The following is a 27175-nucleotide window of genomic DNA, read 5'->3' as shown; positions in this document are numbered from 1 at the left end:
CTACTCTCTGGATGGGATCAAACTGAAGGGACCAAAGACCAGGTAATCTCTCTGTCTCTCTGTGTCTGTCTGTCTGTCTCTCTCTCTCTGAAACAGTACACAGTACAATACCTTCATGTTTATAATCTATGGAAAAGTCACCGCGTGTCATCCATTTAAAATTGCCTTCCTTTCATTGTGTTTGAGCTTATATAGCCAGCATTATGATGCACGGTGTCTGTTTGCACAGTTGTGCGTGACTAGCGTTAAGTCTACTAAAAACAATATCAGTCTTAGCAGTTAACATCCATGCTCTCTGTAATGTTCATAATCATAACGTTTATGTTCAGCAGTAGAGCTATCTGGCGGTGCAGTGATTTAATGGACTCACTGCGGTGCATTCTGCATAGCGTCTGCAGTGTACACTATACACAGTGACTGAATGTATGTCGAGTGTAAAGTGATATGTCTAGTTGACTGCCTATCCTATGTCTGCTTGTTATGCATGTCCTTGTACTGTGTGTGTGTGTGTGTGTGTGTGTGTGTGTGTGTGTGTGTGTGTGTGTGTGCGTGTGCGTGTGCGTGCGCGTGCTACTATATAATAATGTTGATATGCACCAATACAACCAAAGCATTCCTCTGCATTTATGATCAGCGGTAATTAATGATCACTACATGTACAATGCATGAACAGCATCTTAATTGTTCTGGCATGGGTACAGAGACCGGGAGCATGAGTCATGATTTCATCACCAGTTGATAATGGAACCCAGGTTGCACAATAACAGAGCGTCCAGCATTAGAAAGATGAGTAGCAGTCAGATAAACATGGTCACCTGTTGAGATGGCAAAAGCCTTGTTTACTTTTTAAGTAACAACTGAAATGCTCAGAGCGTTACATCAACCACTGAATGGAGGCCGTTATACAAAGCACATCACTTAGGCTACTAACTTAATCCTCTTCGTCCCAAGTGGGATATAAGGCTTTGATTGATGATCATCTGCCTGCATCGGGATCTGTCTGTGCTTACATGTTGTGCCTCGCCCCGCGTAAAGTTCATCTCCTTTAGCTCAGCTGTCACATTTCGTCGGCAGGTTGTTTTGGGACGACCTTTCTTACTTTTCCCTGCAGGAGCCCATCGTTTCCCAAAGGTTGCTTTAGGATACGATCCTGGGCCCATCACAAGCACATCACACTCACAGTAACCTGCATATATCTTTAGCACGACTTTTCCCACTAAGAGATCATGCTTGAAGTCACTTTTCCACTGCATGGAACTTTTCCATTGGGCAAAAGTACCTGGTACTTTCTTTTGGTATCTCTTCCGACAAAGTTCCAAGCGAGCTGAGGGGGCGCATATCGATATTTCGATGTCCCTTTGTTTTGAGGTCCCAGTAGGCTAACCTGCCGACACGGGTGAACGCTAACCTCCCGACGCGGGTGAATGCTAACCCAAAGCCTAAACCCTAACATTAACCCTAAACCTAACCCTTACCCTAACCGTAACCGGACTATTTGTACCTCGAAACAACAGGCCATTGAAATATCGAGATTTTGCCATCTGAGGCAATACCAGAAGGTGACGTGAAATCACTGCTGACTACTGATTAGGGCTGTCACGACCATGACATTTTACCTGACGATGAATTGTCTTACAGATAATTGCGATTAACAATCTAATTGTGTGGCTTTTAGGGCTTTGTAAACCAAAGTTGCTTATAATTGCACGAAGAAATGACTGACATTGACCGATACCAATAATCAAAATAAATCTTGTATTATGGCCAAAATATGCCATATTCAATAATTATGTTATGCTCAAAATGTTACAAAATAGCAGATCTACAAGCTCACAATGCATCTTCCGTGCTATGCTATTTCCACATTTTATTTCAAAATGTATGAACCTTTACATTTTCTCGAATTATAAAAAAATAATGTGAATCCAGGTGAGAGCCAGGTGAGAACCAATCAACTTAGCCGTGCTTGTGTGTGTGTGCGCGTGCACGTGTGTTCTCTCGACAGCCTGCCATGTCGCTGTCTCAGATCACCCCCACGCTGTTCCTCAGCGGGGCCGAGGCTCCGCTCAACCAGGAGCTGGTCTCCAAGAAGGGCATCACCCTCATCGTCAACGCCACGGTGAACCACGCGTGCCCGGTGTACCGGGGCGTGGAGTGCCTCCGCGTGCCCGTCTCCGACTTGCCCAGCGCGCGCCTCGGCGACCACTTCGACCGGGTGGCGGACCGCATCCACGGCAACCGGGCTGGAGGGACGCTGGTGCACTGCGCGGCGGGCATGAGCCGCTCACCTGCCCTGGTGATGGCCTACCTTATGCGCTACCGCGGCGTGACACTGCGCCGGGCCCACGCCTGGGTGCAGGAGAGCCGGCCCTACGTCCGGCTGAACGCGGGCTTCTGGGACCAGCTGCTGCAGTACGAGAGACGGCTCTACGGGAAGAACACGGTCAAAGTGGCGCCGCCGGCGGAGCCGTTGACCAGTGGCGCCTTTCCTCCGCCGCCCGGCACACCGAGGATGGGCGGCAGGTTGCCCAGAGCGGGGCTGGCGCCCATGTCACCGTTACTGCCCCCCCGCTCGCCGTTTCTGGCCAGGTCACAGATGTTGATCCAAGCCAAGAGGACGAAAGGGGCGGCAAGACACGCCAGTCTCGGATTTTGAGTGATCTGAGGTTTACCGTTGTATGAAGAGTTGTCGTTTGTGGTTTTACTGTTGTTTTTAATTTCTTTTCATTGACTTAAGCTTAGTCTTTAACACAATCCAGCACCATCAGACAATGAACAAACTGTAGCACCTCCTCCAAGTGCCATCACCACGAATCCACTGGATCCAGAAAGATCCTCTACAAGCAGTAAGATAATTGACTTTTAACTGCCACCCACCATTATTCTCAATACCGACGTTTCACGGAGGTGCATACTCAGTCCATTTCTCTAGACTACCCAAAGAAAGGCCCATTTTAGTAATTGTGTTTGTTCCCGAAGTCATACACGCTTTAAATACGTAACCTCGCCAAAAATCCAGTCTGAGGTGTGTAGTGTTTTTTGTTAAATGTGTTTAACTAAAGTTATCTGGTTTGTAAGGCCAGATATCTAGGACAATACAATGTCCAATCTGACAGGATTGGTCATGCTTCACTTGACATCATAATATGTAGGCCTAATATAAATTGTAAGACGGAATACATTTCCTTTGAATTCCTCATGACTCGTGTTGCTTCAACCACATTTGCAATTTCCCAGAATTGCACATTTCTAGTTGTTCTAATTATGTTATGTAAGCATCTGTCTACTGTTGACAATATTTTCCTCCTTGAGGGAAAATAAACTATATGTTTATTGTATGATTTGACATTTATCATGTTGGTCATTTGGCCTACAGTAATTGATCTGAGAAAGCCAACCATGCCAGCAGCATGTAGCCTGCAAAAAGTCTCTGTCGGGTGGAAACCGCATATGTCCAAAAGTAGCAGATCTACACGCTCAAAACTTGTCGTTTCACGCTGCACTCCGAGCTTGTATATCTACTGCTGCTTTTGATACTTTTGTGTGACTCTGTGGTATATGATCAACTAGGGCATTCATTTACGAAAACCTTAACCGTTCAAATGGATCCAAATGTAGTTATTATTTACTCAATCGCTTTTCATAAGCTCTTCACTAGGGTGCTAACTAACTGCCATCTTTCCCATGGAAAGAACTAGCCTGGCATTAGCCTGACTGATGCCGTGGATTCACTCACACGTTCCTCTGCAGTATCAGTCTGGACTTCGGCCCATTAGGGACTGAGTATGAGAAATCAGAAAACAACCGGGCCAATCAGTGACTGCGTTACACTGTTCAGTTGAAAACGCAGCCGCTGATTGGCCCGGTCGTTTTCTGATTTCTCATACTCGCTCCCTAAATGGGCCGAAGTCCAGACTGATACCGTGGAGAAACACATGAGTGAATCTGCATTATCAGTCAGGCTAATGCCAGGATAGGAAAGAATGTACTGTATATCGTCATTGTCGTGTGGAAACCTTGTATGTCCAAAACCGTTTGTTTTTATAATTTAAAAAATTTACGAAATAGTGAAAACAGCTGATCTACAAGCACACAACGCCTCACACCACGAGGCGTTGTGTGCTTGTAGATCAGCTGTTTTCACTACTTTTGTGTGATGGCCTTGTATGATGAAGCAGTGCTTTACTTTGGCAAAAAATGTACAAATTTGAAACTTGGAGATATCATACAAGGTTTCTGCCCGACAGTTACGATATGTATATAATGTATTCTGCCAGTGCTTTGCAAATCAAATGAATCAGATAATACTTGTCACTGTTTCAAAATGTATAAAACACACCCAGGCACACTTAACCTCTTTAACTTAAAATAGACGATGTAAAAGCGTAAAACGTGTCACATCGCAAAGTAGGGCACACATTTCCGAAATAAACTAAACTAAACAAAATGTTGAGATCTGAGGTTTCTGTTCTGACAGCAAAGCATTGTGTTTATGGAGGTTTTTTAGAAGTGTGATTCTTCTGACTCGCTCTTCAGACAGACACTCATTATGCTGTTCTCTCATCCAGCTCTTTATGTAGACAGCCAATTAATGCAGTTCAACACACACCCACATGTAATAACAAACTGCTGGAGCTAAAATAACCGCTACAGTATTCTATGTAGAAGCTGTGTCACAAACTGGAGAGAATTTTTTTTAAAAGAAGGGGGGAAAAAAAGAAACTGGCTGACAACTTGGCAAGCAATTATTACCTGACTACTGCTTGGAAACTATGACTATGTGTGTGACGTGTATGTGTGTGTAAGCAAGCTTGTCTTTACATAATGTGAGTGCTTTTAACTGTGTGTGTGTGTGTGTGTGTGTGTGTGTGTGTGTGTGTGTGTGTGTGTGTGTGTGTGTGTGTGTGTGTGTGTGTGTGTGTGTGTGTGTGTGTGTGTGTGTGTGTGTGTGTGTGTGTGTGTGTGTGTGTGTGTGTGTGTGTGTGTGTGTGAAGCCTATGTGTACACACACTATGTTATAATGTATGTGCGTGTATGCTTACATGCAAGTGCACAACAATACAGTATAGTGTGTGCGTGTGTGTGCATATGTGTGCAGGCACGTGCACACATAGACATCAAAGGGGGCTTGAGCCCCTGCCCTTTTATCCGTCTTTTTAAAGTGCCCACTCCAGACCAATAATGCAGTTTTTACTATGAAAGATGTCATACCTGAAGGCAGCATTCAAGAGAATTGCCTTGTCCAAACTCTTCTGAACTTGAATGCAGCATCTTATGTTGAAAGAATCACCCTCTCTGTGTAGAAATCCGTGCCGTTACGCCACATCTCCAGAATTTACTTGATTATTGCGACCATAGGTCGCAGTTTATTATGAGAAACGGCACATCATGTCTCCGGACCTCTGTCTGTGTATATGCTTTTTTTTTTTACAGTCTATGGGTTTGACGCTGTGACATCACACTGGGAACCACACTAACAGAATCCCTTTTATGCCATTATATGGAGATCATATCTATCAGGACTTCATATGGGAAAGACAGCCCGTATCTGTGTGGCTGGCTCTACAGACAGGGATCTCCATATATGGACATAAAAGGAATTGTATGTATGACGTCAGATGTCATAGACGTTATAGGACTTTCACATAACGAATAACTGAGTAAGGATGTTGGGGGTCTCACAGGATATCTCCATATTCAGTACATTGATCTCCATATATGGGTACCAGGGGTCTCCGTATATGGGTAACTGGTCTGATATACATCACAGGCCAGACTGCCAAGACATGGCACGACCTCTGGGCGAGGTCGCTTGTCACCCTTAAAGATGGGGTGCCATGATTTTCCCCTCTATAAAATATGATTATCTACTATTATGATTATACTAGGAGGAAGAATTTTTCCAAAAGTGTACAGAAAGAGTTAAAATAATGTTTTTATGTGGCCACACCCACCAGTTCATTGGTATGCGTGGTTGTCATGGTGGGTGGCACTGGTGACCCAGCTGAAGTTAGCCACACCCACATGTGTTGGGTGAATGGTAATTAGGGGAGGGGTTGATTCTATGATGTAATAAGTATGGGTGTTTTTGGAACGGCACATCTGACCCAGCAGGTGGCATCCTCCAGCTAAAAACCCAAATAAATAGAGAATGCATAATTGCTCATAACAACCACACCAGGGGGTCTAAAGAAGTACTGTCTCCTAGACACATGAAAACCAGAAAAAGTACAAAACTATGGCACCACCTCTTTAAGCCCTTAGTCTGCGGTGAAGAGCCTATCACCGCAAATTTTAGGTGATAAGCTATCCACCTAAAGTGAGAAAACAAGTGGAGGCCATCATAGTCAGTCGCGGTGAAGTCCTATCACTGTGACTGACTGGTCTAGATCGACCAATCAGTGAACGGGGTGATGGGCCGATCTGTCTGAAAGTAAAAATCACACCCGTGTGAAGTGGAGCTGTGTGTGTGTGTGTGTGTGTGTGTGTGTGTGTGTGTGTGTGTGTGTGTGTGTGTGTGTGTGTGTGTGTGTGTGTGTGTGTAGATCATGTGTACCGATTTTTGTGACATTTGAAGAAAATATGTAGGAAAAGGAGCAAAAAGTGTGTTTTGGAGAAAATTCAAGATGGCGGAAAATCTATCCTGGCGCAAATGGGCGTGGCCTATATGGGGAGATGCGTCTTGACCCAAGGAATCCAGGGAAAAAAGAATTTTAATTTTCCGATCTACGGTTCAAGAGTTACGGGGCAAAACGTAAAGTGGGCCGTTATAGCGCCACCATGAGGCCGAGTGATGTAATTATTTTTCGATTCATTCTTAAAATCATTATGAATCTCCTCTCCGAGGTTTGAAACTGTAGCCCCTATGGTTTGCGAGAAAAAAAATAATTGAATGTGAGTTTTTGCCATTCCCATTATAAGTCAATGGGGAAAATTAATTCACTAATAAATTAATATCAATTAAACGATACAACCTTTCTCTTAGAAAAGTAATAGCCCACGATTCCCGAGTAAGCCGGTCAATTTGACATATGGCGCGAGTGTGTGGTGCAAAAACTGTGGGACTAGTGGCGTGCCGAAGTTTAGGAAGTTCAGGCTACATACAGACAGACACACAGACACACAGACAGACAGATCCACACGGCCACGTATAGGGAGCCTGTGTTTCACACAGCTCCAAAAACAGAGAGATGTGTCAGGGTTCGCGGTGGACCGCGAGTAATGACGCAATGTTGTAGTTTTATGACTTAAAAAGACTACACCTGGATAGCTTATCACCGTGGTGCCTACTATGATAGGGGCTTTAGGCATCTTACTGGTGTTTAGTTCAGTGTGGTTTCACGCACCGAAAATAGCCGACCTCCAAGCTCACGACGCGTTGTGAGCTTGGAGGTCGGCTATTTTTGATATTTCCACCAAAAGGCCCTTTTAGTAATGTCAGCCCCTGCCTCTCTAACATTCTCTGCACGTCCTTGCATGTGTGTGTGACTGTGTGTGTGTGTGTGTGTGTGTGTGTGTGTGTGTGTGTGTGTGTGTGTGTGTGTGTGTGTGTGTGTGTGTGTGTGTGTGTGTGTGTGTGTGTGTGTGTGTGTGTGTGTGTGTGTGTGTGTGTGTGTGCATCTCCAGAGGCCATCGCGTGGTGAAGTCTGTGTGTTGAGATCTGTCATTATTCTGTCGCCACGTAGCTTGACAATGTACACACACACTCCCCCAACCCCCAAACCACAGTGTGTGTGTGTGTGTGTGTGTGTGTGTGTGTGTGTGTGTGTGTGTGTGCGCACATCTGTGTGCACGCCTGTGTGCATGCGTGTGTATGAAAGTTTGCATGATTCTGCAAATTGTGTGTGTGTGTGCGCGCGTGTGTGTGTGTGTGTGTGTGTGTGTGTGTGTGTGTGTGTGTTTGAGAAAGTAAGTGCATTCTTCTGCAAATGTGCACACGTGTATGTGGGTATGCCACTGTGTATGAGTCTATTTACTTACTGTATGCCTATGTGCGTCTGTCTCTCTGTCTCTCTCTCTCTTCCCCTCCGTGTGTGTGTATGTGTGTGTGCGTGTGTGTTTGTGTGTGTGTGTGTGTGTGTGTGTGTGTGTGTGTGTGTGTGTGTTTTTGTGGCTCGGCGCCAAGTGTGAGGCGCCACTTTACGACCACGATGATCTCACCTCAATCCTTAGAACACTGTGTATATTCATCTGTGTGTGTGTGTGTGTGTGTGTGTGTGTGTGTGTGTGTGTGTGTGTGTGTGTGTGCGTGTGTGTGTGTGTGTGTGTGTGTGTGTGGGCTGCAGATTGAGTTGTATACATCTTGGATAATGGGGATAGATAGTAGATGACTGTTTAAGAATAAATGTGTGTGAGTATAGGTAGAAATAGAGAGAATTAAAACAAAATCGACAACGATACTGTGTTTATGCATGGCGCCAAAGACAATTAAATATGCCTTTCTCATTGGCTGTGGGAGCTCATGTTACTCAGCTCATTATACAGTGCTATTTAGAACAGCTTTGTAGAATTTTACGAATAAAATGTATTATTATGATCAATATTACTATGTTCACACCATCATAATGTACAATGTACTTCTAATTAATTAAAGTAGTCCAAATTGTAATTAGCGACACCTGGTGACACACATGATACTGCATTGAATGGATGGATGGATGGATGGATGGAGGCACGCACAATAAAACTAAAGGCAATTCACACATAACGTGTGCTAGACTAGACCATATACTCATCAAAAAAAATTATTACATTCAATTCAAACTGAAGTTTTATTACAGGCAAAAAATATTCACAACTTCTCTTTTATTGCATACATATCACATACAAAGTGAATAAATATTAATTTTATTGCATTTCTTTTTTTTTTAATGGAGAGTAACGTTTAGAAAGTATGACAGCTGTGGTTTGACAAAATGGCCGCCAGATCCCATGGCGACGAGCACGTGTAAGATCCAAGGTTTTTTTTTTCTGTTTATCATGTTTATCATGTCGGAATGTTGCTGGACTGTGTGTGTGTGTGTGTGTGTGTGTGTGTGTGTGTGTGTGTGTGTGTGTGTGTGTGTGTGTGTGTGTGTGTGTGTGTGTGTGTGTGTGTGTGTGTGTGTGTGTGTGTGTGTGTGTGTGTGTGTGTGTGTGTGTGTGTGTGTGTGTGTGTGTGTGTGTGTGTGTGTGTGTGTGCGCGTCTCTGTCTGTCTGTCTGTCTGTCTGTCTCACACTCCCAGCAGTATTCCAGAGAACAGGGAGTCTTGCAGGACACTGATGGCTGATCCTGTCCCGTTGTCCACAAAGACAGACACATACTCCCCCGCCTGTTTACACACACACACACACACACATGCACACACACACACACACACACACACAAGAAATAACAAGACACGGTTAACAGTTTTTTTCCAAGCTGGGGCCTATTTTTAGATCATTTTGGCCGCAAAAACGGAGCGTACGTCATTGGCTCAGGATGGTAGAGCGGCCGCTTGGGAAATAGAAGATTCCCAGTTTGGACCCCAGAGTTAGTGTTGAAGTGTCCTTAAGCGAGACACTGAACCCCTGATTGTTTGATGAGCAGTTTGATGCCTTGGTTTCCTCTACCGTTGGTGTGTGAATGGGTGAATGTAATGGACCCTGATAAAGGCACTAAATGCGCCATTTACCTAATGAAAGGTGGGCGTGAGAATGATTGGAATTGGACCATTTGTTTCTTTCCTTGCCTTCCACTTTCCAGTGGGGCAATAGCAGGTAATTCAAACTGACTTGTTTCCTAAATACTCATTTAACACACATTTCTACAGAAATATAGGCTGTCCATCGCCCTGATGTCACATGGGAGTTGAGTTGTGCTGCTGGAAGGGGCAGAGAAGTTTGTTGTTTAGCGTTTACACTATTTGTTCTGCGTAAAGTTCTTCAGTAAATCCCAAAGCAATAAAGTGGCACTTCAACTCAGTAGACAGTCTATTAAACTTACTTCACTCACATTCATTTCAGTTCAAACAGTTCATATACTGTCATATACTAGGGGAGAGCCTGCACGATTGTAACGTTTTTCACATTTCAATATTTTACTCAGAGATTCTTTTACCTACATAATTATGTAATATTTTCAGGCAAATGACCTACGCATGTCTGCTATCATAAATCACTTCAAGTTTTTCTATTGATAAAACAGGTCATGAGATATTAAACCAAAAGTGGACGCTGTTCCGATGTTACATTTGAAGCCCACGTGGGTTTAATTGTAACAGCATGATTTACAAATGTAACACAGCTAAAGAATTGCATTAAACAAATATTTTTTAGTTTAAATCAATTATATTTCATTCAAGCAAATCTTTTACATTGTTTTCATACCAAGGATGTGATAAGATACTATATCATACTTTAGGAAAATATTATGTTCATTACGGCCCTGGTCACATACTGATGTGATGACCTCATGATGGCATTGACCAATCAAGAGATGATGTGCTTGTTACAATTATGAAGCGTTACAAATGAGGCGGCTCTCCCCTACAGTATACATACAGGTTGTTATTTAAACCCTCTAGACTTAAAGAGTAAACTGAACCCGAGTCGTCTGGGTACTTCTTAGACCATTTTTGTTCCATCTACATCAAATCTCTTTGCCAAAAAAGCAATGTTTTGGCTGATGTTGCTCCCAGACTATGGATGCTGGGATTCAAGTAATTCATTCATATATGATAGCCTATACAAAACTGGGGGTCTCTTAATTAATTAATTCTCTTGGAAATAAGAGATGCCTGGCCTGGTGCCAGGTAGTTGACAAACCCTAACCCTAGGGAAGACTAATCTTTTAATAGTGTTTGTTGCCCCAACATAAGACAAATACACTACATATAATACCAGCAGTAGTGAATATTCATTATTCAATACTGTAGCCTGTATAAAATAGATATGAAAGTATAAGACAGGGGTCGGCAACCCAAAATGTTGAAAGAGCCATATTGGACCAAAAAAAAACAAAACAAATGTGTCTGGAGCCGCAAAAAAATATAAAAGTCTTATATATTGTCGTTGTCGGGTGGAAACCTTGTATGTCCAAAACTTCGTTTTGTATTTATCATTAAAAAAATTAACTAAACTAGTGAAAACAGCCGATCTACAAGCACACAACGCCTCGCACCGCGAGGCGTTGTGTGCTTGTAGATCTGCTGTTTTCACTACTTTTGTGCGTCAGTCTTGTATGATGAAGCAGGGCTTTACTTTGCGAGAAAAAAATATATACAAATTTGAAACTTGGAGATACAAGGTTTCTGCCCAACAGTGACGATAAAAAAAAAAATCGTTAAAACTAAAAATATTTTTTTCCCCCCATCTTTTTTTCTTTTTCATATATTTTTTTTTAAAAAGGTCCAGGGAGCCACTAGGGTGGCGCTAAAGAGCCGCGGGTTGCTGACCCCCGGTATAAGAAATGCTAGCAGCCAGTCACCCCATCCTGTCAGTGTCAGGGAAGTGAGGCATCAACCTTTTCTGTTAAGTTATTATTACTGGCGGCCTTTTTAGGAGACCGGAATTATAGGTTGGATTCTATTATTTCCAACGGGAGAAGTGAACGTGAACACAGCTTCTGAACCATTCCCATGGTCCCATGGTCACCAAACTAAATATTGAAACCAATCAATCACCAGCAGGCCACGCAATATTCCCAAGATTTTCATACTAAAATGGCTTTTTTTCCTGAGAGACAAATCAGGAGAAAATCTAAGTTATCATAGACCTTTCTCTCGCGGGATCCAGCACCAGTAAACATTGATAGGACTCTGCAAGATCTGTCGTCCGACACCGGTGTCCACTTAGTAGACCTTTTGTAGGATTTGTGTACTGTCTATGTCGTCTCTATCTATCTACGGCAGTGTTGCCAGATGGGAAATGTTGAATTATTGTGGCGGAGGCTTAAAATTAGAAACAACCTTGTTTGACAAAATGTGTCACATGTGGTGCATGGAGGCAGGAAACTTCCTGGACTTTACACAAATGAAAGCCTGAAACTGGACTGGAAAGATGCGCCCGGTGTTTTTTTTATCTTTAACAGTTTTAATGCCTCCAAATACACATCCAGGGTCAGATTGACTGATTTCCTGACTTACTTTGAGAAGCCAAACCGGGAATTGAGTAAATTAAGTCTTTTCTTTTGTGGTATGCCGAAATTATCGTACATTTGATTTGGGCATTTTCTGAATTATTGATCGCACATCGTACAGAGGGTCAAATTATCGTAAATACGATAATTATCGTAGATCTGGCAACACTGATCTACGTACGGTCTTATTCATTAATTCATAAATTAACCAGCTTTGTCATTATCCAGGCAACCTTCCTGTGTGTGCCTGCAAGGCCCTGTCAGTCTGCACTCTGCTCGTATCCCTGTCGCTCTGCAGTCTTGTCACTCTGCACTCCACTCTTATTCCTGTCAGCGGGATGAGCCGGGCAGGCGGGTAATTATGTATAATGGTACAAAGATATGGACTGATCTCTGATGGAGCTGACAGACAAGTATGTCTGATTGCACACTGCGTGCGTGTCCGTGTGTGGGAAAAGTACTCGCATGTTTTGCTTGAGTCAAAGTATCAATGCTGCAATGAATTACTCTGCTACATGTAAAAGTCTGGAATTCAACATTTACTTGAGTAAAAGTACAAACATTTTGCCATCAAAATGTACTTAAAGTACCAAAAGTAAAAGTATTCATTATGTAGAATGTCCCGTTCAAATGTATAACAATCCCTTGAAAATAACAGACAAGCTCACAATGCAGGTGTGTGCGTGTGCGTGTGCGTGTGTGTGTGTGTGTGTGTGTGTGTGTGTGTGTGTGTGTGTGTGTGTGTGTGTGTGTGTGTGTGTGTGTGTGTGTGTGTGTGTGTGTGTGTGTGCGTGTGCGTGTGTGAGAGAGAGAGATGTACCTGTAGATATAATGTTCCTGTCAGGAGAATACTGAAGACTCCTCCATTACTCCCAAGTCCTGTTACTGACTCTACTGACCTGCAGACAGACAGACAGACAGACAGACACATCACTGTACTGATAGACAGACAGTAGATGGGAGGATTAAGAGACGATGTTGTGTAGAGCAGTGGTTCTCAACCTTTTCAGGCCGCAACCCCCAAAATAATGTATTTGAACTAGCAACCCCCCCCCCCCCCCCCCCATCCTGCACAAGCACTTGGAGTTGGCATTACATTTAGTTTGACTCGATCTACTGTACATCACATGCTCACAAGTGAGCATGTAGATTGGATATTTTCAAAATTTCTGCCTCTAATATTTGACAATGTGACCAATGTTTGACCATAGCTACTAAACAGACTGGTGAAGAAAGCAGGCTCTGTCGTTGGGTCCTCTCTGCAGGGGGTGGAGGAAGTAACCAGGGTGCGCACAGCGAGGAAGCTAGATTCCATCTTGGAGAACTCCTCCCACCCCCTCCATCTAGAGATCACCAGTTACTGGAGTAAGAGTGGAAACGACCGCTTTACCTACCCAGGACGGAGATGTGAGAGATTAGGAAAATCTTTTGTACCGGCTGCCCTTAAGCTGTACAACGAGACACATAACGGACGCTTGAAAAGGTCTCCCTTCCTAACTTAGACTGACGGAACCATTGCTGTATTGACTTTGACCTCTAAGGAACTATTGCTGTATTGACTTTGACCTCTAAGGACCGTCCAGGAAGAGTGCTCATGTGCGTCTTGCGGTGACACGCTTCCTAGTTTCTTCTTTTTTGGCACTGATTTTTGACATTGCACTATTAGGTTGTGTTGGTAGTTTCTGAGTATTTTTGCTTTATTTAACAATGACAGTGAGATACTTGTTTGCACTAACTAACATTGACTGCTATGGTCTCTTTTGCAAGACACTTTATGTATATATACTTATATATTATTCGCCCCCTCTATTGATGCACCTTCTCTTTATTGTCTCCACCAGCCGAAGGCTGAGGGAGAGTATGTTTTCCCCTCCGTCCGTCCGTGCGTGCGTCCGTCCGTCCGTCCGTCCGTTTGTCCGTTACCAGCTAATCTCCGGCGCCGTTGGCCCGGTCGCTGCCAAACTGTGCACACACACTCCCTCGACACCAATTCAGAACCTCTGCCCCAAATATTTCACATGGGCCTGTTCTAGCGCCACCAGGAGGCCGACTTTTGCAAAACTAACTTTTGCCAGTACTCCTACAGATTTTGTCCAAAAATCACGTAAATCAGTAGACAGTATCTCTACAGTCATGTGATCGACATGGATGTGTCAGATTTTCCATATTCCATCCTGATTGGCTAAAACTGGCTTTCAAAGTTTGCAGGATTGGTCCGTTTTGAATAAAATGCCTGAAATCCTGAACGCAGTGTGCGATTTTGGTGAAATTGTGCATGCACATTCCCAATAGGCAGAGGAATAAATCAAATCAGCCTCATGGTGGCGCTATAACAGGCCGATTCATGTTTTCACCTATAACTCCACCGATTAGTGTCAAACTTTGTATGCGCACTCCTTAGAGCCAAGGTAAAACCTTTTCCCTGCATTTTTTACATCAGCCTTTTATAGCGCCATCAGGAGGCCGACTTATGTAAAACACATTACATGCCTGACCTGGTGGAGACCTGTGCTCGGAAGAGCACTGCTTCTAGTTGGTACTGTACTGCTCTTGTCTTTGTTTTTGTTTTTTTTCCCTCTTATCTATCTTTTCTTACGTCTCTGTAACTTTGTAAATACAGATACTGCTGTGCTTCTACTGGACAACTGAATTTCCCCCTTGGGATAATAAAGGTATCTATCTATCTAAAAAGGTCTTTAAAGTCCTTAAATTGTCACTTTAGAAATGTGCAGATACCCTTCATACACTTAAACCTTATGTTGGTTTGTTTACTGTTGAGTGAGAATGAGCTGTTGAGTGAGTGCGACCCACAGGTTGAGAACCACTGGTGTAGAGAGTGTTTCGGGGAAATAGAGAAACAATTGTGCATACAGTATTACGTACCTTGTAGTATGTGTATTAGGGCTGAACATTACATCGTTATCGCATCGTTATGGAGACATGAGACATTAGTCATCGCTAAGGGCAGCGATTATGGACGATACCATCCCACCAGGTGTAACAAGAATTTAGCTGCAGCCAACATTTTCAGTCCATTTTAGACTTCAGGCTGCAAGGACAATATTAAGGACCCTTTCTCCCCAAACTGTCATTTAAGTTAAGTTTTGTCTTTCATGAAACCTACACGCTGTCAGAGTCAAAGAAGGATGCAACCACGTGTGTGCGTGTGTGTGTGTGTGCGGGTGTGTGTGCGGGTGTGTGTGCGTGCGTGCTTGCGTGCGTGCGTGCGTGCGTGCGTGCGTGCGTGTGTGTGTGTACGTGCGTCTGTGTGTGTGTGTGTGTGTGTACTCACACGTTGCCCTGACAGAGAGATTCGATGCAGATGGAGGCTCTCACACTGTCTCTCTGCCTTGTGTGAACCCTGTCACCAGCCTCTACACACACACACACACACACACACACACACACACACACAGAAATAGTGAGTGCATTTTCAGGAACTTCTCTCTCTATCTATCTCTCTCTCTCTCTCTCTCTCTCTCTCTCTCTCTCTCTCTCTCTCTCACACATTTTTGCAAATACCATGTGTGCGGACACACACACACACACACACACACACACACACACACACACACACACACACACACACACACACACACACACACACACACACACACACACACACACACTCATGTGTGTGCACACACGCACACTCACACACACACACACACACAACACAGACATAAACCCCCTCACACATCTCCACCCTGCTCACCCACCAACTGTGCCTGGTTTTTTATCTCGGCTATAACATCCGATAGGTCAAGCCCTCTGACCGGCCATGTCTGACCCCCCCCCCCCCCCCCCAACTCAAGAAACTGTTATTGAAGTTCCATCTCAGCTGTACTAGTAGACCGAGTGCACACTGTCTCTGAGGCCAGGGCAATTAACCCTACATCTATCCAAAACCAAAATGTAGACTCATTAACCCAGCGGTTCTCAACCTTTTCAGGCCGCGACCCCCAACATAATCATATTATAACTGGGGACCCCCCCCCCCCCCCCCACCCTGACGAGCACTAACTCATTCTTAGCCAAAACGCCAAAAATCGCCATTTTACAGGAAGCCCAGCCAGCCAAATCGCCTAACGTCGCCTTGGGGATCATTTTCTCATCATTTTGGTATTTTTTTGACATTTTTTTAGCTATAAATTAGTTATAGCTCAAAAGCTTAATTTAGCTTAATTTTAGTCTAAAGTTACATATTCGAAGGAAGTGACATCATCGATGACGTAACCCGGAAGTCGTTCGGCCATAACATAGAATGGGCCTTTTTACAGCATTGAATGTTGACGTTTTTCTTATCAAACTTTACCATATTTAGACCGATTTTCATTCGGAAAAAAATGGCTGGACTGACAGATTGGTCACTCAAGAGCAAAAACGAGTGTAAATGGCGTGCGCACGACGTTCGGATCGTGTTTTATAGCTCCCGTTCGGCGGACCGGGAGACATAATGGCCGCCAATGGGCGCCTCCATTATGGGTCTACTGCTGTCCACTCGCTAGTCCAGACTCTAGGAGATTATCGTTGGGCACACTCTAGTGGATAGTACTAGTACTACATTCTACAACAATATGATCCCTGTTGGGTTAGATTAAAGCTAACTTGGAAATTAATAAAATTCCTGGCAGTATAGGCGCACAAGCCTAATGTAAATGGCCGGGAGAGAGCTAAGAGTTGAGGCATTACATTTTGTATAACATGTTTCTATTGTGAAAATAGCAGATCTACATGCTCGTGAGGTCAGAGCAGCAAACCCATTCTTAAAATTAAAAGCATTTGTGTTGCATGAAAAAACATTCATTGGGCTAAAAACATACCCAAAAGATTATGGTTTAGTGATGAGTCATCACTTTTCACAGTTTTATGGGTTCCATGTTTTGCCCAAGGAATGTTTTTATGCAAAAAAAATGCTTACAATCAGAATAATTAAAAACACCTAGTTAGACCCTTCACATCCCACTTAAAGCATATTTTTGGGGAGTCATCTTTTTCCCTTATATAGTGTATAGTAAGTGAATGAGACCCAGAATTACCCTAGCTGTAAAAGATTCTCCTAGGGATTTTGAATTTCAATCGTTGTTAGGTATGTTACTAGACACCTTTACGAACACATTGTTGAAGAAATCGTTTGGTAAGGAATTTATTCCCAGCTTTGACAGGTATTCTGATAATATTCCTTGACTATACCTGTAGGCACCAGTCTCAGCGTAACAGGGTGTGGATGGTCATCAGTTTGAGCGTAACGCGGTGTGGATGGACATCAGTTTGAGTGTAACGCGGTGTGGGCGGTCACCAGTTTGAGTGTAACGCGGTGTGGACGCTCACCTATGAGCAGGCTGGCAGTAAGCTGGTAGAAGCCAGCGAGGGGTGCAGTGTAGCGTCCGGTGCTGGAGTTGAAACTCGCACCTCTCTGCAGGCGCTGCTCCGACTCTGAGGGCTGCAGGGGTCAAAAGGTCACACAGAAATAAAGGGTCACAGGTCATGCAGACCCCTGAGCAGTGGCGTCAGTTCAGGAAAAAGCTAAGGTATGGCAACATGACTGGTGAAGGCGCGCGTGCAAGACACCAGTCATGTTGCCATACCTTAGCAACAGGCATGATACATTTATTTTAAGAAGTATATTTTTTCCCCCCGTTTCTACGGTTATGATATGGCAGCCTGGAACGGTTGCTCAAGTGCAGCTAAACTTGGCATGTTAGTAAACGTGCCACAATTAACAATAATGCATTGCACCTGTGCAGCTGACCTGCGGAACTTGGTAATATACCATTTTATCAAGATGGGGAGAATAAAAGTGTGGAGTTATTTTACTGCAATTTAACAACATAATAACCAGCACAGATAGACAAAGAGACATTCGTGGATTTATATTTAAAATTAACTTCCCCCTGGATCCAGGGTATGGCAGTGTGTGTGTGTGTGTGTCAACATCTGGCCTACATCTTGGCACAAAGCGCTCAAAGTGTGTCGTACGCCCAGGGTCCCGTTGGCCAGGCTTCGCGGGACGCTTAATGAAATTAACTCATAAATAGCACCTCTCACTTCACACTAGGTGTGATTTTCTTTTCTTTTTACTTGTATTGCTATACTTGTGAGGGTCCCCACAGAGGTATAGCAGAATTGGAGAAATAAACATTGGGAGGACAGTTTTCCTATAAAGTCCTTACTCCTCACTGGAGAAATTGTTGTTTTTATGGTTAAAACAAATACTTGGGGAGTTAGGCTTACAGTTAGGAAAGGATTCAGAGGTTTGGTTGTGGTAAGAATTATGCTTAAGTATATACTTAGTTGAGTTAGTTGATCTGTATTGTGGCATTCTACACATTCTGTGTGTGTACGTGTGTGCGTGTGTGTGTGTGTGTGTGTGTGTGTGTGTGTGTGTGTGTGTGTGTGTGTGTGTGTGTGTGTGTGTGTGTGTGTGTGTGTGTGTGTGTGTGTGTGTGTGCAGGGGCGTCACAAGGGGGGGGGGGGTGGGGGGGGGGGGGGTAGTGGGACTGAGTTACTAGGGCCCATGGTGGAAGGGCCTTAAATAGCAGATCTACAAGCTCACAGTGCAGCACCGAGTGCAGCGTTGTGAGCTTGTAGATCTGCTATGTGTGTGTGTGTGTGTGTGTGTGTGTGTGTGTGTGTGTGTGTGTGTGTGTGTGTGTGTGTGTGTGTGTGTGTGTGTGTGTGTGTGTGTGTGTGTGTGTGTGTGTGTGTGTGCGCGCGTGTGCGTGCGCGCGCGTACCTGGCTGTACGGCAGCAGGCTGCGTCGGGGAACGGCCAGCGAGCGCTGGAGGCGGCTGTGGAACGCCGTGGACACACGAGGAGATACGTGTCACACAACGTGCACACACCTCCTGCCATCTCTGGAGGGAGAGGAGAGGAGAGGAGAGGAGAGGAGAGGAGAGGAGAGGAGAGGAGAGGATGAATTGAGAAGAAAAGCAACTGAATAAACATTGTTTTGAACCGCCATAATTTCTTTTGAAAAACAGTCGGACACTTTGTTTATTCTAGTTTGCGTGCGTGCATTGTACACTACAGTATGTGTGTGCAAGGGCATGCGTGCGTGCGGAAGAATTACATTGTGTGTTTTTGTCTAGGAGTCTATTTATTTGAGCGTCTGAGCACATGTTTTAGTCGTGTGTGGGTGCGCATTGTACATGTGTGTTCAGATGTCGTAATGGGCTACATGCAAGGAGATGTCCTGTGTTTTTTTGTACATGTGTTGTGTGTGTGTGTGTGTGCGTGGCGCGTGTGCGTGCGTTGTGTGTGTGCGTGTGTTTGCATGGCGCCACTCTGTTCTACAGTGTGAAAGAGTCTTTATGTTGCAGCTCAAACAGCCTGCAGCTCTCAAAGACACAAACACACTGCTGTACTCACCTGGCCAGCGGCCAACACACACACACACACACACACACACACACACACACACACACACACACACACACACACACACACACACACACACACACACACACACACACACAGAAAGTAACAGACACACTAGCAGGTCTGAAGGAATCCCAAGAATTCTTCATCGGAGCCAAGTTACATCCATGCTCCGTAAAATTAGCCTTATTAAGGTCTCTTACACACACGCACGCACACACACGCACAGGCACACAGTAACACCAATACACATGTGAGAGCTAACATTGACTTGCTAGTAACAGTGTTTATACAGCATATAAACATTCAAATGTAGGCTGACGCGCACAGGCTGCGTCCAGCACAGGTCTGTCGGTGACAATGAGCGTCTCCCAGGTCATTTTAATGTCAGGGAAGAGATGCTGAGGAGATGCAATGTACGGTCGCAACGCATGCATGCACGCATGCTGCCCCGAGTGCGCATTGTTGCCTTTGCATATCACTAGCACTAGAAAAACCCACAGGCCTTTATGAGTTTGTGTGTCATTATCATTGCTTGTGACTTTAAGAATGTGTTTTCTCTCTGTGTTGTTGATTCAGACTGTTAGACAGACTGGCTCCATGGTTTGTCATTAAGACAGGCTGAGATGGTTCTTTAAAGACCAGAGTTATTATAGTTAAAGACAGCGAACGACATCTAGGGATTGGAGATTGGCAATTCTTCCTTTTTCTTTTTTTCCTTTTATTTTACCTTGTTCAATCTTTCCCCTGGGACCAAACCATATTACAATAAAAGAAAAAGCTAAATAACACATACAAACTAAACTAAAACCAAGCCTTTTTAATAACTAAACTATAGTAGCAAACCCACTTTAAAAACAAATAAAAACGAAACTGAAATTGAAATTGAAGCAAAAAAGACAAAATAAAATAAAATAAAACTAATCTAAACTAAACTATAACCTAAAGAGGCAGGTCACCCCAAAATACAAACTAAAAATATACTAAAATATTAGTTTTTTATTTATTCTTTTTTTATTTTTTACCTGTAGTCATCGATTCAGGCAGACACTTCTGGTGTGCTTTACTGAGATATTTCTACTGTAGGGGCGTCTGCCATCGCCCCAGCACAATGGAGCTCAAAGGCATTTGGTTTGTGGTGGTTTGTGGCGCCACTACTACTGTCTAAGGCGTCTCGTCCATGAGCACCGCTGGCACGCTTCCTTCTGCGTGGAGATATTATGCAGCCCGCACTTTGGTAGCAAATAGTTCTCTGTGAGACTGTTCAGCCAGTAGCCGGGTCAGGAGTTCTTGGAAAGGGACAATCTTGCTTGTCATTTTTTTTCTTTCTGTTTAAAACCAAACGCTGTTGAGCTCCAAAGTATTGTGGAGACAGAAGACAAAACCTCCAAGCCACAGAACATCACAATGAAACCAACAGAATGGATAGACAGCACTCTGGGTTAAGAGTTTTATAGCATCTTAACTGTGCGCTGAACTGAGTTGATCAGACCCGGACTGACTTGATTCTGTATGTCTGCATTTAAAAGAAATATTTACACTGCAAGTTCTCCAAAATATATACCGGTATATATAAAAGTAAAGTATAAGAAACTATAAACAACATAGATGTATCGATATGTATAAATAAATACATTTGAATTATTGCACTTGAAGAGTGCCTGTGAACACCATGCATACGGTATGTAGTTATTTTGCAATGAAGAGCATCTGGTATTGTGTTGGGCCAGGTAGAGTGGGTACTGTGTTGGGCCAGGTAGAGTGGGTACTGTGTTCGGCCAGGTAGAGTGGTACTGTGTTGGGCCAGGTAGAGTGGTACTGTGTTGGGCCAGGTAGAGTGGTACTGTGTTGGGCCAGGTAGAGTGGTACTGTGTTCCGGCCAGGTAGAGTGGTACTGTGTTGGGCCAGGTAGAGTGGTACTGTGTTGGGCCAGGTAGAGTGGTACTGTGTTGGGCCAGGTAGAGTGGTACTGTGTTGGGCCAGGTAGAGTGGTACTGTGTTGGCCATATCTAGCCTGGGATCAATATCATTTTCGGGAAATAACTTTTCCTACATGTTAACTACATCATGTTGTAGTTTGTTGTCAGGAGGCCCATGGGACGTGCAGATAATGTTAGAGAGGCAGGGGCTGAAAAGGACCTTTTGGTGAAAACATCGAAAATAGCAGACCTCCAAGCTCACAATGCGTCGCAACGCGACACGTTGTGAACTTGGAGGTCGGCTATTTTCGGTGCTTTGTTTCTACACATTTCTTGATTTCAACATAAGATGTTGCATTGCAAGTTCAGGAGAGTTTGGACAAAGCAATTCAATTCTTGAATGCTGCCTTCAGGTATGGCATGGAAAGAGGGCATTTGCATTTCTTTCACCATAGTACAAACTGCATTCATGGTCTTGGAGAGGGCACTTTTTACGGATGTATAAAAGGGCCAAAATGATTCCCCTAGTTTAAAATTGGTTTCAATTGAAATTGTTTCGTTTCTTTTGGTATACTAATCATTTGGTGTGTTCATCTTTTATTCTAACTCGACTAGCGAGAATAAGCAAATTGTTGGGGGAGGCTGTGGCTCAGGAAGTAGAGCGGGTCGTCCAATGATCTGTGGGTCGGCGGTTCGAATCCCGGCTCCTCCTGTCCACATGTCGAAGTGTCCTTGGGCAAGACACTGAACCCCATGTTGCCTCCAATGAGTGGGTCTGTGTCAGCGTGCCACCACTGGTGTGTGAATGTGGGAAGTGAGGACGCTGGCGTCGAATGTTCGCTGCTTCACCTCCCAGTGTGTGAATGAATGTAAGGAATTGTAAAGCGCTTTGATTCGACGCCAACAGGAACCACAGTTATTATTATTTCATTTTTTCTCTCTCTTTTTTTCTAAACAGGTGTCAGTACCATTTTGACTCGGGCTACCATACGGGTGCGGGGGCCCGGTCCTGCGCTTGCGACTGACGTCACAAAATATGGCTTTTGGCTTTGTCGTACGCTGGTATTGCGTGCCGAAAACAGCAGACCTCACAACAACGCATCACAAGTGCAACGCTTTGTGGGCCTGAAGATCAGCTGTTTTCACCACGCAACACTGCCACCGGTGCCCAGTTGTTTTTAGAGACAGCATGGCTAGTTTTCCTCTGAGGTGGAAGGTCTGGTGACACAAGGTTATCGTCGCTCTCGGGTGGAAACCTTGTATGTCCAAAACCGTTCGTTTTGTATTTATCATCTATAAAATGTACTAAACTAGTGAAAACAGCAGATCTACAAGCACACAACGCCTCGAAGCGTTGTGTGCTTGTAGATCGGCTGTTTTCATTAGTTTTGTGCGGCGGTCTTGTATGATGAAGCAGGGAAAAAGACGTACACATTTGAAAGTTGGAGATACAAGGTTTCTGCCCGACAGTGATGTTATGTTACAGTAGAGTACTGTGTTGGTTATGGTGGAGAGGGAGTATGGTTCTGGTAAATGGTGCTTCACAATGATTGTGCATTACATTCACCCATTCATTCACACACCGATGGCGGAGGGAAACCATGCAAGGCAACAACCTGCTCATCAGGAGCAATTAGGGGTTCAGTGTCTACTAGCTCAAGGACACTTCAACACTAACTCTGGGGGATCCTGGGTAGTGTGGTGGATCCTTACCTTTCAGCTTCAGGTGCAGACCCTCTATGAGCTGTTGTTGTTGGGGCAGCAGCGGGGCCGGGGCCCCTGGTGGCCCCTGAGGACCAGGGGGGCCTGGAGGTCCTGGCAGACCATGCTGCAGACGCACACAAAGAAACATCATTCCAGGAAAAGAACAAAAAAATAAATAAAAAAATAAAAGATGAATCAATTTAATTTATAATTAAAGTTTTTTCCAGAAGCCCACCATTGTTGCCTGAGTTGAGATATTAATGGTTGCTATGGAAGATTTTTGAAGGCGGAGGACTGTATGCTGCATGGTCTTGTATGCAAGTAGTAGGTTAAGTTACTCAATGCGCTCTTGGCAAATGATCTAGTGGAATGTGCTTACTGTATATATGGATGGTCACATTTTGCTCAACATGTACTCCATCTTCTATTTTAGCTTGCTCCTAAACCGAAATTAATTAAACATCACACTCCAGAGACCACTCCCACCTGCGTAAACCGCGGCAGACTGACCTTGGATACCCTCTTGGAAGGTTTGCTCCTCTTGTTGTCTCCTTTGTTGGAGTTCTTTCTGAAGAACAGCCAGGAGCTCTGGGGAGACACTCTGGACAGGTCCGGGGACACCGTCTCCTGGGAGACACGGGAAGAAGACATTGTTAAAAACAGTCGCAATGCAAGTAGTTTCTGTCAAAACCACATACTAGTAAGACGCCTCAGGGCGACATGTGACCTCGCCATAAAGGGCAAGGTCACGCCAATTCTTGGCCATCTGGCCAGTGATGTATATCTATAGATCTTTCACTCTGTACTTAGTCTGCTCTTTTTCCCTTCTACACCAAAATATCCGCTTGTGCTATTTTTGGCTAAAGTTCTCCTTAGAATATGGATGCTAAGGTTCAAGTGGTTAATGTAAAAACAAAAAAGAATCACACAAATTTGTGTTCCTATCAGCTATCACACAAAGATTTCCCGGACCCCTTATTGAAGACCCCCTGACTTAAAGACTAACCTCATTCCCAGCCTTTTCTCACCTCACAAGGAGAAAAGCCTGGTTAAGAATTATTGCACAGTGTTTGTCTATAGGGTGGCACTTGAATGTACTGTACATCGCCTGTAAGTATGCACAACGAAGAATGATGAAACGATTAACATAATCAGCACGGCATCAACGTAACTTCCTTGAACGGTAACTAGTGTGGGCCTATACTTCCGCTTTGACACTTTAAATAGCACTTACTGGCCAGCGTATTTAAAGAGAGCATTTACTTTTTTTCTGTTTTTAATTTGTCTAAGGAATTGACATTACTCCTGTAGACAACATGGTGTGTTTAAAATGAGAGGATTATCTTGCCTGAGTATTTTTTATTTCATTTTGTGAAATGTGCGAGTAAAACAGTCTGGACTTATTACTATGTATCAGGACCATGGCACATGTACCTCCCATCATATTAGGGGCATGACACCCCGGGCTGATTTAGTTTAATTTCCAGTTAAAAAAACTACAGCAGATTAAAAACATGTCTGACACAGGTAAGCAACACAGCTGTATAAAAAAAAAAAAAATAACTTTGATTTTCATAGACCTGTGTGACACAACCATTATTAATTTGATTAGCTGCACCTGTGTTGCTTACGTCACTGTGTTTGCCCTGCTGTAGTTTTTCACCTGAAGTAAGTGGAAAACAAACTACAAAATCAGTCTAGGCTGTGTTCCGGAGGTCCCTGTCCAGACACCAGACAGATGAGTATAGAGTCATGCTGTGGTCAGACTCCAAGTGGGCAGTCATGTAAGGTCCCCACACCTGGAATTCCTAACGAGCTGTCTTGTGTGTCCGCATATAGTGGCTAAAAGTAAGTAAATGAATTGTAAATAAAAAATAAAAACAATCATTAGTTAGGGGGTGATACTGTAGCACTATTTAGAATCTAATGTATCATCGCTGTCAGGTGGAAACCTCATGTCAAAAAAAATTTACTTTTCTGGATTCAAATTCAAAACTAGATCAAAATGCTAATGCTAATTTTGTGCGACGCTGTAGTAAGATCATTGATCAAGTAAGGTTTAATTTAAAGAGACAAAAAAGGTAGGACTTTAAGGTCAAGGTTAAATCCACAAATGATTGAATAATTGATCTTCAACCTCTGGCTAATGGAAAAATTGAAGAAAAATAAGAAGGACTAACGAATCATGCATCAATGAATGAAGCTTGCATACTTCTCTACACAAAGTAGTGTTAGTTATAGTACATAATCTAATAGTGTAGTGTGTGCCAGTTCTGTCTTAATAAACAATAAAGTTCACCTGGAGCTTAACCACTTAAACACTCTATAGCAGAGGTATTCAACGTTTTCAGGCCAAGGACCCCTTAGCTGAGAGAGAGATGAAGCAGGGACCCCCCCCCCCCCCCCCCCCCCACTACATAATATATTGTATAAAATTGTGTTGCAGATTAAAAATGTTCATAGATTTCTTAGACAGCTTAGACTTGTTTGACAGCACTGTCGTCATGTTGGAGTAATTTGTATTTTCAGACATGTAACCACTTTTCCCTCTACAAACCTCTTTGCCAAAAATAGACGATCTACAAGCTTACAATGCCTCGCAGTGCGAGGCATTGTAAGCTTGTAGATCAGCTATTTTTGTCTAATGTGCCACTCAGAATAGGGATGCTAGTTGCTTGGGTTCAAGTGGTTAATGTAAAAAACATGATCATATCACACAAAGATTTGGTGGCCCCCCTGTAGTAACTCTGAGGACCCCCTAGGGGTCCTGGATACCCTTTTGAAGACCCCTGCTCTAGAGACTTGATAAACTGGACCTGAATTGTCTCTGTAAGAAAATGCCAATCTACAAGCTCACTCATGAATTCAGTGGGGCACAATAGAGTTACATTATAAACTGCAATGTGAACTATTAACATACATATGATGCACAGCAACACTTAATATATTATGTCTGGTAGACAACCTCTCCCCCCCTCCCCCCAAATATACCCAGTACCCAAGCTTGTCTTTGGTTTTCTGTGTGCAACTATACTAACCTTCAACCAATACATACAGAAATATCTCACTTGGGCACCCGGTGGCCTAGCGGCCCATGCGCATACCACATAGGCTCTGATGCATGACAGCGTGTCGCGGGTTCGAGGCTACCTACTGTACTTTCAATAAATGCAAAAAGCCCCCAAAAAACTGCACGCATAATATCGGTTATCAACCAATGGGACATACCGGGCTCTCTGTGCCGGCCGTGTTGCTCTCTTCGCCCTCTGCCGCAGCGCCGGCCACCTCCAGCACCATCACCAAGCCCACCAGAACGGGCAGCCACAGCGGAGCTCTCATCATCCCACCCACACGGGCCCTTCCCTGGGCCAGGCCGGCCAGCATGCTGGGGTGTGGGGGTGTATAGTAGTCCTCCTTCAGAAATGGTCCAAGGTTTTTCTGGGTGGGGGCGTCTCTAGGAGAACCTACAGTACAAGGTCACCATGCTGCCCCTTATGGAAGAGGTGACACCCTCTCTGGGTTCGGTTCACTTTTGTCCTTGGATTTCTTCTTCTCCACGAGGGGACAGTGGAGAGGTCAGGATCCTGGATGGACGTGTGTGACTGTCTGTCAGTGCCTCCTGCGTGACGATGATATGGTGGTGGCCTTTGTGAAGGTGACGCGTCGGGTCGAGGATGGGAGGTTGTGTCCCAGACTGGTCCGTTGTCTGTGGTGGTGGTGGTGCGGTGGTGGTGGTGGGACGTGTTCCTCGGGGGAGGACATGGATGTCCTCACTGTCCCCGTCTGTGACCTAAAAAAAAAGTGTGGTCCCTCACACTGGATCCACCGCTCCTGGTATGGTCCCCTGCTCCTGTCTTTTTCTGCTGTCCAATGTCCTTCAGTGAACTTCTTCTTGCAACGTCCGGCCTGTCAGAGGCTCACTGTGGCGTGCGTGCGTGCGTGCGTGTGCGCGCGTGCGTGCGTGCGCACTGTGGGTGGTATATGAGCACTGTGTTCCTTCTCTCTCTGGCCAATTCTCTAACTTCTCTCACTCACGCTTTCCACTCATCTGTGTGTGTGTGTGTGTGTGTGT

At 44.2% G+C, this 27175-nt stretch overlaps 2 protein-coding genes across 2 annotated transcripts; one reads left to right on the top strand and one right to left on the bottom strand.

Moving 5' to 3' along the window:
* Positions 1-2011: 2011 nt before the first annotated feature.
* LOC308285186 (dual specificity protein phosphatase 18-like) lies at positions 2012-2656 on the top strand (the record flags this gene model as incomplete). Its single annotated transcript, XM_080725902.1, has 1 exon — positions 2012-2656. One exon carries the CDS (start codon positions 2012-2014, stop codon positions 2654-2656), a length of 645 nt encoding a protein of 214 aa, XP_080582028.1.
* Positions 2657-9212: 6556 nt separating this feature from the next.
* On the bottom strand, positions 9213-26487 carry LOC308285185 (erythroferrone-like; the record flags this gene model as incomplete). The annotated part of the gene is given in 9 exon segments (XM_080725901.1): positions 9213-9311; positions 12921-12999; positions 15393-15474; positions 17432-17543; positions 18837-18920; positions 18923-18957; positions 23113-23227; positions 23614-23730; positions 26332-26487. Coding segments are annotated over 9 exon segments (879 nt in total).
* Positions 26488-27175: the final 688 nt, after the last annotated feature.

Source organism: Nannobrachium achirus (assembly GCF_963921795.1).
Source record: "Nannobrachium achirus genome assembly, chromosome: 5".
NCBI lineage: Eukaryota > Metazoa > Chordata > Actinopteri > Myctophiformes > Myctophidae > Nannobrachium > Nannobrachium achirus.
This window is presented reverse-complemented; position numbering and strand designations above follow the sequence as displayed.